This window comes from Crinia signifera, chromosome 1, assembly GCF_055691185.1.
Source record: "Crinia signifera chromosome 1, ASM5569118v1, whole genome shotgun sequence".
Classification (NCBI taxonomy): domain Eukaryota; kingdom Metazoa; phylum Chordata; class Amphibia; order Anura; family Myobatrachidae; genus Crinia; species Crinia signifera.
Window position 1 is genome coordinate 187,944,370 of NC_139217.1, and position 18,078 is coordinate 187,962,447.

Genomic DNA, 18,078 nt, shown 5'->3' on the forward strand with positions numbered 1-18,078 from the left:
GCACCCTCTTGATGTTTTTTCTCTTAATTTGTTTTTCTAACTATCTGATTACCAAGCCGCGCAAGCCCCCAGCAGCAGCTGGGGAGCAGGATATCCAGAAGCAGTAGTAGGTGTGGGACTCGGCAGCGTCTGTACGCAGGGGGGTGGGGAAAGGAGATGCCCCCACCATTGAGCTGGGGGCGGGGCTGGATGAACATGGAGGAGCAGGAGATCCGACAGCGGCTGCCGCTGTACACGGATGAACAGCAGACTCGGAAGCATGTTGGGGAGCAGGAGGTTCCGTGGAACCAGAGTCCCCGCGGTGCCTCTATGCAGGCCGCGGGGATACAAGAGACCTGGCGGTGGAGCGGGAGGCCTGATGGTAGCGGTGATACAGGTGAACCGATGGCTAACTGTGGAGTGGGAAGCCCATCAGCGTTGGTGAGCAGGGGATCAAGTATCCTCGGGAGGTGCTGCTTATGAGACCGTCACAGCCTGGCTCTCCCTCTCTCATCTCTCCCTCCCTCTATCTCCTGTGCTCCCTCCTCTCCCCAGTGTACCCCTGTGGCTTTTCTCCCTCTCATGCTCACCTATCCCTTCCTCTTTCCTGTGCTCGCTCCCTCTCTCCTCTTTTAATCCCTCCCATGCTGCTCTCTCTTCTTTCCCCATCCTGTGCTCCCCCTTCCTTTCTCCTCTGCGCTCCCTCTCTCTCCCTTCTGTGCTCCCCCTCCCTCTATCCCTTGCAATCCCTTGTGCTCTACTCTTTTTCTCCCTCCCGTGCTCCTTCCCCTCTCTCATTTTTACTCGTTCCCATGAAGCACTCTCTCTCTCTCTTTTCCATGCCCTCTTTGTTGCTCACTCTTTTTTCTGCCCCCTAAGTCGCATAGTGACAATGGTAGTGTGGGGGGGGGGCTTTCAAGATTTTGCTATGGGGCCGACATAGATGTAGTTACGCCCCTGGCTCAGACTCTACTGCACTGTGTACTACAGAGGTACTGGCCAAGAGAGAGGAGAGTAGCCGAATGGAGGAGGCTGCACACAGGCCTCCTCCTCTCTTTAATCGCCTCTGAATGGAGTACAATATACTTAATATAATGAAACATAAATGATAGCATCAATCTCATTATTTAATAATCACTACTCATACATCACATAACAGCTGTTGTAGGACCATGTGATGTTTAAAAACACCCAAATATTTCTGAAGTAAGGAAGAAAGCAAAGCTTCCCCAGTGAATGTATTTTTATTATTTTTCTAATTAGTAATGGAAGTAACAAGTGTGCACCTTAACGATAGTTACATGATTTTGTAGCGGGCAGATTCAATAAGCTACAACATTCAGTCAGAACCTTGCATGTTACAATGACCTTGCTTGTTTTGAACTAGCCCACAATAACAATGTTTTTCCGCTGCTTTACTTACCTGTAAAATTGTTCACAGTGTGTATCTCAACCTCAGTCTTGATTGGATCTTCTCTTTAACATATAATTACTTCTAATATAAGAAACATTTGCATTTAAATTATGAAGAAAGTGTATATACAACATTTCTATTGTCCTTTCTTATTTTCCCTTGGACACAATACACTGTATACAGTAAGTATTGCATGGCTGACTTTACAGTTCCAAAACAGTTTATCAGTCAGAAGGATGTACTAGGCTTGTAGCCAATTAAGGTCGATCAAGGTTAGTGGGAGTGTAGTGTAACTTTAGGCTGCTAGCAAATTACTTTCCTACTGTATCTAGAAAGGATTGAAGAAAGACGTGAAAATGTCTACTGCTGGGAAAGTAAGCAGAAAACAGCAAGTTCTTCTGTAATTTCCTTTACAATTTAAGATATTGTTTAGTTTCATAAATATGAAAGCTAGTCTGCTAGTCTGTGATTGCCTCTGTGTTTATGTGTGGGAGAGAAAGAGATGTAGTTTCACTCGCTGCCAACAGTGTTTTGGAGACACACAAATGAACACTAGACATAAACAGATGATATATCATCTATATATGTGTCTAGTGTCTGTGAGTCTCCGAAACACTGCCATCTGCTGGCAGAGAGTCAAACTACACCCCTTTCTCACATATGCACAAACACAGAAGGTAGCAGACTAGCTTCGAAGCTTTTGCTTTGAGCGGGCTAACATATATATATATATATATATATATATATATATATATATATATATATATATACACATTTATGAAAAATAATTATATACTAACAGGAGAACATTGCATTTTAATGTGAAGTCATTGCAATGTAGCAGCTGTTTCCGCTGTAATCCTTTTAAAGTAGGATTAAATAATATATAGTTACAGATTTTTACATTGTGTGTAACTAACAAAGACCTCCAGATCTTGGTACCCTAAACAACTTGTTTTTCCATCAATAATTTATTTATATTTAAAGTTAAGGCTTTTTACATTACTTGTACAGTTTGATATACAGTAAGATTAACCAGGGGAAGGGAACTCCCCGGTTCTCACTCCTTACCTTTTCTGGGACGTTAACTGAATATAAATATTTTACAACATAGTGGGATTTATATTACATTATATATGTGTCTGCCCACACAGTCACTTCATCCACAATCCCATTGTGCGTTATTAATCATATGTATGTTGTATTATGTATATGAATATTACTAGTTGATTTATATATATTTTTTTTTTTTTTTTTTTTTATAATTATTCTTGTACTTATTTTATGGTGTCCAATCATTCCCCTGCTGGCACAGCGCATTCTTTCTTTCTCTTAATTCTGTGTGATATAAGAGCTGGGAACGAATGCAATTTCAGTTGGTTACGTATACAATAGCTGCCTACCAGTGGCGTAGCTACAGGGGTCGCAGCGGTCGCAACCGGGCCCCTGAGCCAGGGGGGCCCAACCCCCGCAACTGTCCGGCCGTCCTGGATGAGGGTAGCGAACAGCACCCGTTCCCAGTGGTGCTTTGCGGGCCCGGCCAGCGTGCGTCGCGCTGACGTCACGCGGCTCTGGCACGTACCCTCCCCGGGGGGGGTTCCCCTTCCTATTGGCTGCCTGCGGCTGGGGACGGGACACGGTGGCCGTATCGGAGCTGTGATTGGCTGCAGCGGCTCCGGTTCCCCCTGATGCTGCAGATAGAGCGGTGTTAGAGGAAGGACAGTCGCCGCTGCGTATTCGCGTGTGTCCCGGTGCTCACTGGCCGCCGCCGCCTACATGTAAGTCTCCTCTCCAAATTTGAATACTTTTACTTATGAATGTCAGGAATTATGGAAGCTGTGCTATAGTATAAATAAATGATTATGATGGTGATAATTCTAAGGTAAGTAAAGTGGTATAAATTGCAACACTTCAAAGGACTTGATTCTAACACACTCTACACATTCTACAGACATCTTTCCTTGCCTTTGAAAAGAACACTTTTTTTTAAATCTGAGCTTTCCGTGCGCCCCAGCAGTAGGTAACATAAACAGGCTGCTGTAGGTCTTTGCTGCTACAGAGGAGGTGGGGGGGGAAAGAATTTTGTTGTATGTAGGGGGGCCCCAAGCTGACCTTTCGCACCAGGGCCCATGAACCCTTAGATACGCCCCTGCTGCCTACCTATTACACAATTACTGCTTAGTTTTAACTTATTGCCTTGTTGCTTACTTAACCTACTGTGTTTACATTTTCTGATGGCAAATTAGTGAAAGGAGTTTTGAACAACCATATGTTACGAATATGTACGTATTGGGCCTAATTTGTAATCACTGTAAGTTTGAATATGGCTGCATCTAGTTAGTTATAGAAAACTGCCCAGGCATTGTAGCACACATATGTATCTTGCATGTAGCTGAGTGATTCTAAATTAGCCCATATATGTGCATAAATGTAGAAAGCCCAGCCAAGCCATGTAGGGCTGTTCAATTCCAGACCCCCAGCAGCTGGGGCCTAGCTCAAGTGTGTTGCAGTGATCAGTTGCAGAACTTGTCGGTGGCGAGTCCAGGGGCCCTCCAACCCAAAATCACAATATGCAACATGGCCAAGTCACTATGGTTAGGCTGGCTGCAGAGTATAATGTCATGATGTCAATGGTGGCCACCTGTCTTTCATCACCCACCATCTTAGGCAGACAACACTCATTGAGCCTTTACAGAGAGAACGATGTGACACAGTCATTGTCTATAGTGATGACAGTCACTGTTCTCACACAGCCAGCCAACAGCCAGAAATAGCTTCTATATTCCGTTTCTAGCCAGACCCTTATTTAAACTTGGAATAGGTCCTAAGAGTTTAATATCTGAGTCTGGCAATTCATTTTAAAACTTCTAAGTGCTATGTAAAATCCCCTAAAGTAAATTCAGGTTGAGTATCCCTTATCAGAAATGCTCGGGACCACAAGCATTTTGAATAAGGGATACTGGATACCACTGGAGGGCGGTAGTGAGCCGCTGAGGAGACCAGGAAGTCGGAAGAAAGCTGGCAAGCTGCAGCAGTACGGGACACCCAGCCAATTCAATGAAGCAAGGAGCAGGTGAGTACAACCCCCGTCCCCACCCCTGACTGGAGCCTACCCGCAGTCAGTGCCCAGCGCTGCCCTCCCCCCATGCTGAACAGAAGCAACCTGCTGCTTTCCCCCATTGAGCACAGTAGTCAGCGCCCGCTGCCCTTCCCCCCCATGCTGAACAGCAGCAACCTGCTGCTTTCCCCCATGGAGCACAGCAGTCAGCGCCAAGCGCCGGCTGCCCTCCCCCCCCCGTGCTGGACAGCAGCGATCCAATCTGTCAGAAAGGGTGAGGAGGGAGGGGGGACGGAGCGGGTGAGGCAGGCGGAAGGCCGCTGTGGACTTGGTAAGTATGAAAAAAGGGGCAGGCGACAAAAAAAAATCTTAAAAATATTCTAAATAAAACATGCTTTTTGGAATATTTCGGATAAGAGATCTCCAGATACGGGAGACTCGACCTGTATAGAGAAATCGTACTCTGCTAATTTTTCTTGTGAAATTGGCCCCTGAGTTTTAAAGAAAGGAGAAAAAAAAGACTCTGTGGCAGTGCACCAGGAACATGACCTCTATGTTAAAGTGACATACTTTGGGAGATTTATCAAAGCTTGGTGTGATAAAGTAGAGAGAGCACCTGTCCTTTTACAGAAGCTGATAGGTTGGTAGTTTATCTCTCAAATTCAACTTTCTCCAAGCTTTGCTAAATCTAATACTTTATTTAAATTGCAATGGTATTATTTTAGTATTTTAAACCTAAGGATTTTGCCCTCATTCAAAGCTATGACTTACATTCTGCATTTGAATATATATATATATAGATATCGGGGGTGCTCCATATAAAGAAATCCAGATACAAGGACATAAAGAATATATAGTCCAATAAATAAATTCTGTAGAGGGCACTCGCCACTTTGAAATATTTAAAACATTTTAATAGGCAAAAAGATCAAACCATATTCATCGACATTTCAGCGTTTAACAAGATCAGACAGTGAGATCATCTGATCAGCTTGAAGATCAGCAGTGTACTGACCAACTGCCCTGATCCTCCAGATCGGGTTTTGTCCATTAGAGAAAAATGTGCGGTACTTGTTTCCTAGCACGGCACCCATCGCATTGTATACCATAAGCCTTACAATGGTATGCAATGCGATGCGACGCAATGGCACCCGATGTTATACAATTTTAAATCGTATACCATTCTATATGGCGTATAATGCCATACAATGCGATGCGATTTTAAAATTGTATAATAACCCTAATGGGTGCTTTCAATGTTAAATGGCCCCCTATAAGATTATTAATTGTATAAGCACCGTAATGGGTGCTTACAATGTTAAAAGCACCCCCACGACTCCTCCACTATCAACGCTAACCCGAAGCGCAGCGAGCCCGCGAAGGGCGGCGGTACACGTCCTCTGACCTTTTCATACCCCCACCATCTACGTCGGCGTGGAGTTGATTTTATATAGTGTAGCGAGCCCGAAGCGTGGCGAGACCCGCGAGCGACGCGTAATACTGGTGAAGTAATGCGCTGCACTCACCACACTATATAAAATCAACTCCACGCCGACGTGGATAGTGGGTGTATGAAAAGGTCGGAGGACGCGTACCGCCGCCCCTCGTGGGCTCGCTGCGATCTCCACGCTTCGGGTTGGCGTTTATAGTGGGGGTGAGGTGGGGGTGCATTTAACATTGTACGCACCTATTTGGGTGCTTATACAATTAAACATCATATAGGGGGACCATTTAACATTGAAAAAAACAATTAGGGTGCTTATACAATTTTAAAATCGCATCCCATCGCAACGCATCGCATGCGGGCATATGGCATGCAATGTTATACAATGTATACGATGCCATACAACTGAATATCGTAGGCGCTGTGCTAGGAAACAAGTACCAAATGTGCTTTGCGATTCAATCTGAATTAGGCCCATACTTGCTTGAAAAAAGTATTTAGAATAAGAATTAGGAGCATATACATTACATATAACATACCTATTATCAGAAAATTATGGTCAATAATAAGATGGTGACGTTTCAGATCTAAAATTAATTTAAAGATTCTATTTTTTGCTAAAATAAATGGTGCAAATGCCGTCATCTTCCTTTCTAACGTGTTCAATTTAGTCATTTTAGATGGGAGCAAATGTATTTCTTGCAATAAAGCAACATCTAGATGTCATTTTTTTTTAAATAGATCAACAGGTTTTTCCTTTTAATTGAGTTCATACCTCCTACATTCAATTAACTAATCTTAAACGTACTCCTGTCTAGGTAGAACAATTGGCATTACCACATACCACATCTAATAGCACTAAAGATATTTGTGGTTATTAAGACCTGACCTCACGGATGCAAATCCGAAGGCTGGCCGATTTTCGATAGACTGTGCATGCTATTCTGTGGTAAAATCCTCACATTTTTTGATTGCTGGCCATATACAAGTTGGTTGACATGAAGCTAGCATTTAGGGGTAGTGAATGCCAACTTTCTGAGAGTGTCAGGGAAAATGCAGGCTTGCCCATTTGTTTGAGGGGAAGTCGTGTGACACCAGCTCTGGCCCTGATCCAATTGCTTCTGTAGCATCTGCCATGTAAGTCCTGGGCTACAGACAAACTGCACACACTGGAAAAAAGATTTGCTAAAGAGTGCTAAGCAATTCCCAGGCTTGCATGGGGCAGGATTTCACTCTGGCTGGGTGGTGTATACATGGCTTTGGAATTTAGGTAGATTAGGTCTGAATAACCACCATTGTTTCCAAAATTTAAAACCTACAAATTACTATCCCAGATATTATTTCCAAAGGTTGGGTGAAGGCAAAAGATACACCAAATACAGGGGTAGATGTATGAAGCAAGGATAAGGAAGGAGAAGTGATAACGTGCCTGGTACATTATCACCGGCCAATCGGCTCCTGACTGTTTAGTTACAGGCTTGGTAAAAAGGGACAGTTAAGAGCTGATTGGCAGGTGATAATGTACCAGGCACTTTATCAGTTCTCCTCCCTTATCACTGCTTCATACTGTGCATCTACCCCTTCGAACTCTAAAAACAAACAATAACAGACATACATAAACCCATAAGCATGTGCACGGGGGGTGCCGGGGGTGCACAGGCACCTCCTAATGACTGGTCAAGCACTGCATATATTTTTATGGCGCTCTGAAAGCACTTTCTCACACACCAGTTTGACCGTGCACACTAAGTTTTAGCAAGACAGCCTGCTAGTGCTTTCTGTGCACGGTCAGGTCCACCGCCAGCTCCCACCTCTCCTGAGAGCTGAGAGGCTGGTAGCCGCAACCTCTTCACAGTCCGCATTGAGCCGGCTGCCTTGGAGATGTTATCCACAGTAAGGATGGCTGCTGTACAGAGGGGGCGGTCCGGGGCACATGATGTTACCAGCCGCTCTCCACCGGAATCTGTCCCCTGCCTGCGGCTGCTAGAGCAGGTGATGTATGCAGCATACACAGGTCAGTGTGGCATGGGTGCAAAGAAGGGGATTGTACGAATATCAGAGCCATGACATCTGCCACACCAGCCTGGCTGAGAAACACATCTATTAAATAGATGTGCATCTCAGCCAGGCTGGTGTGGCAGATGTCATGTAGGGGCACAGTGATATCAAGGGGTGTCTTCTGCATACACCGGGGCCCAATGATCACAGATATGCGCTATAGTGCCTATTTTACTCTAAGTTGCAGACCAGGGACCCACTTTTACAAAATAAGTGGGTCCCCAGGGACAAGCTCTGCTGGACTTCTGCAGCACCGGAGGGGAGAGGGATATGGAGAATTGCAGGGGTGTTGGGGTGCCCTGCGAGCCAATGCTGGTAGAAGAAAAAGACCTGCCTCCTCTCACTAGCCTCTCCTCTTCCCCCTCTCACCCACATCCTCTTTCGCCCTGTCACCTCACCCCCTCTCACCCACCATAACATCACCACCACTTGCCCGCTGTCAACTGACCCCTCTCGCCCCGTCACCACACCCACACACACTTCCATTACCTCACACCCCCCATATCACCACACTACCCCCATCACCATATCTGCTCTCACCCCCCACCACCGACACCACACCCACTCTCACCTCCGTTTTTTAGTCCTTTGGAGCTCCCTGTCTTAAGTACCCCAGGTCCCTTAATTCAGCTGGACTGGACGCACAGCGCGCTGTGTCTGTGCATGTGCACAAGCTACTGAAGGAAGCTAGGGCTGCACCCGGCGCAATTTAAACTTACAAGGCTGGCTGACATCTAACTGTCCTGGCTGCTGCCTGTCCATGTCCAGCCAGTTGCAGTGTGCCCAGTCCGCTGCCTCACTAAGTCAATGGCAAGTGCAGTGCTACTGTGCTCCAGGCTCCAGCCCTGTGTGTGCTGTCCCAGAGTCCTCCTGAGCCCTCCAAGCATGACATCCCCCATGGCATTCAGTGTGAAGGCCCTAGCAATGAGCATTAATGCCCTGGCATCAAGCATGAAACAACTAGCAATTAACATGTAGGTACAGTAAGCGACAATTATGTGGCATCGTATGTAATAGCCATTACACATTTGATTCAAGAAGCTTCTTAAATATAGTTTATTCAAAATTTTGCATATCCAAATTAATTATTCTTAACCACCTTAACTGCTTCTTTTCTTGTTTTTCCTTTTCTTCTTTTATTTAAAGTTTTTTTTATCTTCTCCAATTCCAGATTACCCCATCACAAGTGCTTACAACTAATTTTTTGGATAAGCTATATGGTTAGCCTTTAATTAACTATTAATCTACAGCAGTGGTTCTACAACTGTGGGTCCTGACCCCAAAGTGGGTCATGAACATCTCTGCACAGGGTTGCAACTCCATGTTGCTGACCATCAGGCTGATGACTTCACTAATCTCTCAGCCAGTGATCCAAGGAGTTTGAAAAATCAGTTGAATTGTCTGTTACTTCAGACACCTTGCATCATTTTGTGCCTCCACCATACTGCCATATGTATGTATGTATGTATGTATGTATGTATGTATGTGTGTTCTTCTGACAACATATGTGTGTGATCGTCCTGTGGTAACTTGCTCGGGTCCTGTAATAATTTTTATTGTCTGACGGGGTCCAAGAGCAAAATAGTTTGAGAACCGCTGATCTACAGTATTACAGATGGGGCCATTCTCCCTTTCCTCTAGTGCACCAGATTTCAGTATCTGTCAGCTCTTGGTGGATGGTGGGCCGGCAGACGTGGATGCGCGAGTGTCTCAAATGCTTTTGAGTCCATTGCTGAGAATAGGGCGCGGAGCGTCTCCGACGCTCAAGCACCCCATCTGCCGACTGGTGATAGAGCGGGTTGGCGGATGGTGCGATGGAGCCGCTCAGATGAGAGCGGCTCCACCAGTACATGCAAATTATAGTGTTTTCTTCACAACTCACCAAAAGTGTTGCTAATTCTTCATTTACAATTGCACATCGTATTGTTTGTTTGCAAATCGAAGTAGATTACTGTGTTGGGGTGCCACATACTTCCCTACTGTAATAATGCATATCCCCTTGCATTGCATAACATGTGAAAACAATAGAACCATAATAACATTTTAAAACTGTTTTAGATTTCACAATCTTTAGCATAACTTACTCATAACAATGGAAGAAACATAAAGTGAAGTCTTTCAAGGCTTCACTTTAACTTATAAACATTTAACATAAACCGCCAGTGCTGATACCAGACTACCACCACTGTATGAAAAGCATAAGGATTCTATGCACTAATAAGACTAGCAGCACTGGTACATTGCCACCAGTGCTGCTACCGGACTGCTGTGCAGTCTCTGTCCCCAACCCACTGTATGAAAAACACAAGGGATTCCATGGGCTAATAAGACTAGCAGCACTGGTACATTGCCGCCAGTGCTGCTACTAGACTGCTGTGCAGTCTCTGCCCCCACCTGACAGCCAAAACAGAGCCCACTATGCTTATTAGAGCTCCTGTAGTTCAGCCTTGCTGCAGGATGTGCTCACGCTACACGCGGCCCCAGACGGAGGCCGGCACCTGTCACCGCGTCCCTTACGGCAGCAGAGCCCAGGTGCTCCGTGCAGCTACAACAGGATGAGCCCACACTAATCTCAGAAAAAAACAGAGAACCGGCCACCTGTGCCACATCCCTGCTTGCAAAGCCAGGACTGGGACTAACAGTTGGGGGCATACAAAGATAACGTGAAGAAAGGCTGCTTACCTTCCGGAACTCAGATGCAGCCAACAGTGGGGATCGCAGCAGTGGCCTCTATACACAGGCACTGATACATCCTTCCCTGTCTCTGCAGCCAGGTAGCCCAGAGACACAGACCCGTATATGACATTTCAGCCCCACCCCCTCCTAAGTGACCTGCGGATTGCAGTTTTTATATTCCACGGTCGGGTGTAGTACGCCGTAATCAGGGGGCGGAGCGGGGTCCGGGAGGGTTGTCCAACTTTCCGGGGGGGGGGGGGGGGGGGGGGGGGGGGGGAGGGGGACCCGATTTTCGCCAGCATTCCGGACACATGTATTTGTCTTTCTTATTTCTGCAGAACAAAAAATTGTGTTTTTTTATACTCATAATATTTTGATTGTTTTCCTAACACCTTTGCTCCACTGGAGAGATCCTTTGCGTGAGCTGTTGCATCTAGTCTTTTATTTTTTTATATGCTTGTTATTAAATTCTCGGAGAAAGACCACTGTATCTATAATTGCTTTTAAAATACCTGTATTTTATTATTATTTCTTATTATTTATTTATATGGTGCCACAAGGCTTCCGCAGCACCTAACAATACATAGCAATACATAACAATACATCAATGCAAATATCAAAGTTACATTACTTGGTTAAAAGAAGTATCAGCAGTTAGCGTGGTTCCAACAACAGATCATGGTGGAAAGGATCAGCACATAAATAGAACCACGCTGACTGCTGATACTTCTTTTAACCAAGTAATGTAACTTTGATCTTTGCATTGATGCACACTGTATTTGATTTCAGGGCATCTGCTAAGGTATTTTTCCTATATGTCTTTTGGCTCCTTGATAAAGTTCCATATTTGGGGACCGAAACGTCGGAGCACTACCTAACAATTATCTCTGATTAACATGAACCTTCGCCGAATAAATACTCTGGATGGTTTATAACAAATTTTGAGTTGTCATATCGGCCATTGCTCACTCTTCTACACCTGTATATATATATATATATATATATATATATATATATATATATATATATATATATATATATATATATATATGTATATATATATATATATATATATATATAAGATCTGGTACTCTAAGTTTCTACTTTTTTGTACTTGCCCAGGTGCTCGTTCCAACGCGGATACTGTTTTTTCAGTAGCAGACCAGGAAACAGCATCACTTCGGAACCCCGTAGGTAGTTTAAACAACGTGAATTTTAATAAGTGTCTACAGAGTTTCGAGCCAGTGGCTTGTCTTCAGAGCATAACATAACCACACAAGTGCAAAAAGTGAGAATTAATAACTAAACATACCAGGACGTGCTGTCTCAGTCCATCCTCTGTCAGGGTCACAACCATCAACGTCCAGTCATTGGCCCTTATTCTGATTCGGACGGTACGGCCCACGTGCGGCCGTACCGCCGATGTTTTTATTCTGCACATGCGCAGAGGTCAATCTGCGCATGTGCAGCCCCCTTCGCCGCAGACGTATTTCGTCCGCCGCAAAGGGGGCGTATAGGGGCGTGAGGGGCTTCATACCCTCATTTCCCTATGTGTACGCCCCGCGTTTCATGGGCGTTCCCATGCAAACGCGGGGCGTATGCATGGTAATGAGGGTATGACGCAACTCATGGGGGCGGAAAGCTGACGTCGCCGGATGTCAGCTCTCAGCCCCCATACAAGCTATCACACGGACGATTGTCCGTGTGGTCTCAGCTTGCGGGAGCTGCTGGGGCGTGCGGACCTGCCTTCGATGGTCGACGACCATCGAATGCAGGGGGCAGCTCCCACCATGGTGGAGGCGTACGCCTCCACCATTTTTATGCGGATCGCCAGCCGTCCGTGTACGGACGGCCGTGGCGATCCGTCTCGTGGGCGGGGATTGGTTTGTGCGGCCGGAGCACCGTGTGCGGCTCCGGCCGCACCAACCAGAATAAGGGCCATTGATCGGATGTGATGTAGCGGGACTCACAGCCGAAAGAGGGAACAAACTGTGCATATCAAAGAGGCATACAAAATCACATTTAAACCATTTCAAATATCAAATTCTTAATAACATACAGTACATAAAGTGATTTTACCTAAAAGTCTTTTTTTTTAATCAGCAATTACGTGTTAAGAAATATCACCGCATGCCACTAGATGGTGCTAATGTGCTAATTATGCAACTTGTTGCTGCCTTATTATGTTTTAAATATGTTTAATGTCTATAACAAATAATAATTTATGTATAGATAGGTTGGTTTATATAGGTATTCATGTATTTGCACAACATATAAGAGAAGCATAGTCCTGGTACCTAGAATTTATTCTCACTTTTTACACATATGTGGCTATGTTATGTCCTGAAGACGAGCCACAGGCTTGAAATGCCATAGACACTTATTAAAATTCATGTTGTTTAAACTATTTACGGAAGTCCTGGGGCCAAATGTAATAGGGTGAGAGTTTCAGAAAGTGAGAGATTTTTTTTCCCCTTTTTTTAAAGCAGCAATCAAATACACTGCAAAACCAGGTTGATTTTGCAGTGTAATAGATTGCTGCTTTAAAAAAACATGGAAAAATTCTCCCCAAATCTCTCACTTTCTGAAACTCTCACTCTATTACATTTGGCCCCTAGAGTGATGTGTTTCACAGCATGTCGGCTTTTTCAAGCCTTGAAAAAGCCCCATGCGGTAAAACACGTGTCGGCGACCAGAAAATTGCCCAGAAAAATACAATTGTATATCAATAGATGACCAGATTTAAAATGTATTAAAATGTATTAGGATCATGGGGATAAGATGATATTGCATAGAGACTGATTAATGCTGACAGGTGCAAGTAAATTAGTTGGAATATCTAAATGCAAGCCCCCCAACCACTCCATAGGGAGATTCCCTACCCAAAGGTTGGCCGTCGGTCCAGACGGAAACCTAAGGAGATAAAAAACGTGGTTGGGAAATAAAGTGGCCTATAACATAATTCCCACAGAGGAAATATTTAATTATTGTAAACAACAATAAAAAGCGATCATACATTAGTAAAAATCTGACCTAACTCGGTTGGGAGATAGCTGCCCACGATTGACTGCCGGTCCAGGCAGGAATCATTGGACAGTGAAGACCCAGCTGAGGGATAGGATAGATACATTTACAATCTAAACACAAAAAGTGCTGACTATACTACCTTTAATTTCACCTGCCAGCAGCTCTTATGAATGTGAATACATTATGTTCAATGTCATAAATATATATAAAAATCTGTCTGAATTAAACTGCAACATAATAACAGATCGAAAACGACATTGTGAACCCAAAAATACCCATCAGAATATACCGGGTTAAAATTCAGCCAATGTCAGTGGCAATCAGCAGAGCCAGTGTTTTTAACACTATTCACATGTATTTCTTTTCTTTCCACATCCGTTATGTGTTGTTAATGTCAAAAGATTTTAACCTCTATTTCACCCCCATGGAATTTCCCTAATGCTCCCTGAATAGGAGAAAATAAAGGGATATTTTTAATGAATATGAATAAAAGTGAAGTCTTAACCAACTAATAGAACTTCCTTATAGGTGTGTAGCTAACAGTGGTGTGCGGCTCTCGTTTTTTTGATTCCTGTGCAAACCCAATTGCTTTGGACTGCACCCCCGCAAAAACCAATAGAATAAAATTGCGGAATTAAGCCTAAATTATAAGGCAAAATATTCTAGTGTGCAGATTTATCATCCCTTTCTGGCTATAATTTGAGTCAGACTTCCTGTCTAGGAATCTGTACCCAGTGCTAATCCTGTGGATACGCCACCCATCTGCTCTGTTTCTGGGCTTATAAACAGGTTAAGGGGTAAGAAAGGTGTTTCCACACAGGTGATAGCAATCATGAATTAAGAGCAATTTCCAGGAGCAGAGCAATGTGTCCCTCCTCGAGAGGCTCATGTTGGGAGGTATGTTATTAACTTCTAGAAGGTGCTAAATAAATAAGTAGTAGATTCTGATTGGTTGCTATGGGCAACATCCCATCCGTACTAGAACTCCCATCTCAGTAAATAAACCCCTTTGAGTCTGGCCAACCCTGCTTGCCTCTGACATACCAGTGGGAATCAATAGATGTAAACTAATGTGAATGGGCCATCCTGGTTCAGTAAGATTTAAGAAAAACTGCACCTTGTACGGGGTACACTAGAATAATATGGCTGTTCTCCAGCCCACAGGAGGAGGTGTTCTACAAAAAAGTGGCTGCATTCTGCTATGCGTTTTCTATCTGTCCTTTCAGTCTTGTACATCATGTTTGTTTGTTTGTTTGTTTGTTTGATTGCTTGTCTCTCAGAGTTGTCTAAACTTCTTAATTGGTAGGCTACCATACCAGATCCCCCTTAGCCTACCAAACTGTTGGTTAAGTATATAGTACAGGTCGGGTCTTATCAGTGTATTCCAAAAACAAAAATATTCCAAAAACCTGGGACAGGAGATAATGCTGAAGAGGATCCTGAAGGCTGCTGTGGATGCCGGGGGACACCGTGGACATCGGAGGACCATCAGGGCACCACCAGAGAACCAGGTAAGTATGTAAAAAAAATATATCACAAAATCTGAAAAAATCCCTTATCCAAAATGTTTGTGGTCCCGAGCATTTCGGATTAGGGATACTCAACCTGTAACATGTGATGTAAGTCTAGAATAGCACAGTCATACTAGTCAGCAGGCATACTGTATATACCATACCTCCCAACTTTGTAGACAGGCGAAGATAGACAGCTGTGCACGCCGAAGGCACGCCCCTGAAATTAGGGTGTGTGGCTTAGCCGCGAATCTCATAATTCCTGTGAGGCCACGCCCCATTTTAGCTGATGAGGGGGCCTGACCAGCAGGTATGTAAGCTGCTGGCCAGCCCCCAGCCTCTCTAGTGCGGGAATAGATGCTGTGCTCTATGTGTGACTATTCTCAGTATACCAATATCTATTTGTTTTAAACTGAAGCCTTAGTTTATGTAGCATTCTTCTGTTTCATGTTGTCAGACATTTTACTTTGTTTCCTTATTTTTTAGTTGTTCCTGTCTTATTTCCTGTTTTCCCTATCATTGTACCATCTTCCCCATTGTGTTCTTACATCCTGTCTTGTGATATTGCCCTTTATATATGTTTGTAGGGCTCTAAACGCCTTGTGATTTATATACTTTTATGACACTTATAAAGTGGAACTCTATTCACATGAATATAATTATTTATAAACATGCTCATAAACATCTAAAACCCTTTTTATTCCATATCTTTATAACCTTAATGAGAAATCATCAAAATAAAATTGTACAGTGCCATTCATATATAATAAAAGAAAACTATATATTGTTTCTCATGATTCCGAGGTAACAAGGTGCAATCACATCATTAAAATAATATACTTAAAAGATATGCTCCAACAGCAGTTGCCTTGGTATTACTTTGATATAGTTAACTAGTAAGCCCTCTCAAAGCAAAAGCTTTGAAAACTAGTCTGCTTCCTTCTGTGTTTATGCATGTGTGAGAAAGAGATGTATTTCCACTCTCTGCCAGAAGATGGCAGTGTTTCGGAGACCCACGGACACTAGACATATATATATATATATATATATATATATATATATATATATATAGATGATATCCCAGGGGGTGGGTTAGGGATAGGCTTTGCAGGGGGTGGGTTAGAGATAGGCTTTGCAGGGGGCGGGTTAGGCAGTGAAAGAGCTAAGTTAGGGTTAAAATACTCACCATTTGCAGTCATGTGGGCGAGACAGGCGCAGACAGTGGTGGGGACGGGGATCGCCCATGGGAACGCCATCGCCCACTGACTTTTAATTTATTTGTGAAGCCAGGAGAAATCATTCGATTTTTTCTGCAGCAGAGGCATGATAACGATGGGAATCGTTTGTGTGTATGTGGGTGGGGGGGTGTGTGTGTGGGGGTGGCGGTCATTCAGACCGCTTCTCAGGTGCTCGTAAACATGCAGTCTTTGCAGCTTACGAGCCAACCTGGATAGGCTACTACCTGTAAAAATAGTCCATTCCCATCCACTTAATATTCCAATGGCTTCAATTTTATATATAATTGGTGCCGGAGAGGTGCACCTGGGAATAAGGTATCATATTCCAAGCAAAAAGAAAAAAAGTATGTATACATTGGGGCACTCACTATTTCATTACAGTATTAATTTCCTTCTTTATTGTAAAGATCCAGATAAACAAAATGGGTGTGGATCAGTTGGTCACCAGCAAGTTGTTAGACAGACATTAGGTCGACACCATTAGGTCGACATGCATTTAGGTCGACATGTGTCTAGGTCGACATGCAGGAAGGTCAACATGAGTCTAGGTCAACATGGGTTATGTCGACAGTGTCATAAGGTCAACAGGGTCATTAGTTCGACAGTGGTAAAGTCAACAGGGTCAATGGGTCGACATGGGTAAAGTCGACAGGGTCATTAGGTCGACATGGGTAAGGTCAACAGTGAAAAAGTTGATATGTTATTTTTTTAATATTTTTTTTTTTTTTACCCTTATGTCCTAGTGGATGGTACCGCCTGTCGGCACATGACGTGTCGATATGTACCACCACGTCCCCTTGCATGGCTCGCTGCACTCGCCATGCTTCAGGCACAGTGCCTCGCTGCTCTTGGCACACTATTTAATTCTCCCATCACGCCCTAAAGGATGGTAGGGCATGAAATACCGCCTGATGGCACATGTCGGCTCAAAAAAACAGTAAAAAAAACCCCATGTTGACCTAATGACCCTGTCAACCTAATGACCCATGTCGACCTAATGACCCTGTCGACCTAATGACCCATGATGACCTAACCCATATCGACCTAATGACCCTGTCAACCTAACCCAATGGTGACCTAAAGTCTTGTCGACCTTACTGCATGTCGACCTAAAGTCATGCCGACCTAAGCTCTTGTTGACCTATCTGCATGTCGACCCAAGCCTGGTGCTGTCCTCGATGCCCCTGGGCGGTGGGCATCGAGCTGATTAAAGGTATAAAAATAAAGAAAACCATTGGGTTTTGCTGTGGAACTATGGGGTTTATTCTGCTTGGTACGGTGGGACCGTATACAGGCGGATCGTTTTTTTTTTTTATCTGCGCATGTGTAGCTTTCGCAATGCGCATGTGCGGTGACCGCACACCGCTCACGGACGGGTCTCTCTGTGCGAAAAAACCTGTCCGCAAGAGTACGGTCATTGTGGGCGGCATGTGGGCGTTTTTATGGGAGCGGCAGGAATAATGAGGAAAACTGGGCGTAAACATGGGCGTACACGAGGGTGTTCACAAAAAATGTACGGTGCCACAACCTCCTCGATCGGCAAACGCACCGTGCATTTTGGACCAAAAACAGGCGGACACCAAAGATAGCTCCAGACCACCCCTAGAGATACCGTATGAGAGCGGACGCCTGGGTCTGCTAATTAACGCTGATTACTACACCTGAATGTAATA

At 44.2% G+C, this 18,078-nt stretch overlaps 1 protein-coding gene across 1 annotated transcript in view; it reads left to right on the plus strand.

Moving 5' to 3' along the window:
• The first annotated feature begins 1,682 nt into the window (after positions 1-1,682).
• The window catches only part of LOC146065503 (alcohol dehydrogenase 1-like), a 64,017-nt gene continuing 47,621 nt past the window's right edge, over positions 1,683-18,078 (plus strand). The window contains exon 1 of the mRNA XM_083179048.1: positions 1,683-1,767. Coding sequence (XP_083035174.1) covers positions 1,750-1,767 — 18 coding nt within the window. The 5' untranslated portion in view covers positions 1,683-1,749. The remainder of the gene's footprint in view (positions 1,768-18,078) is intronic.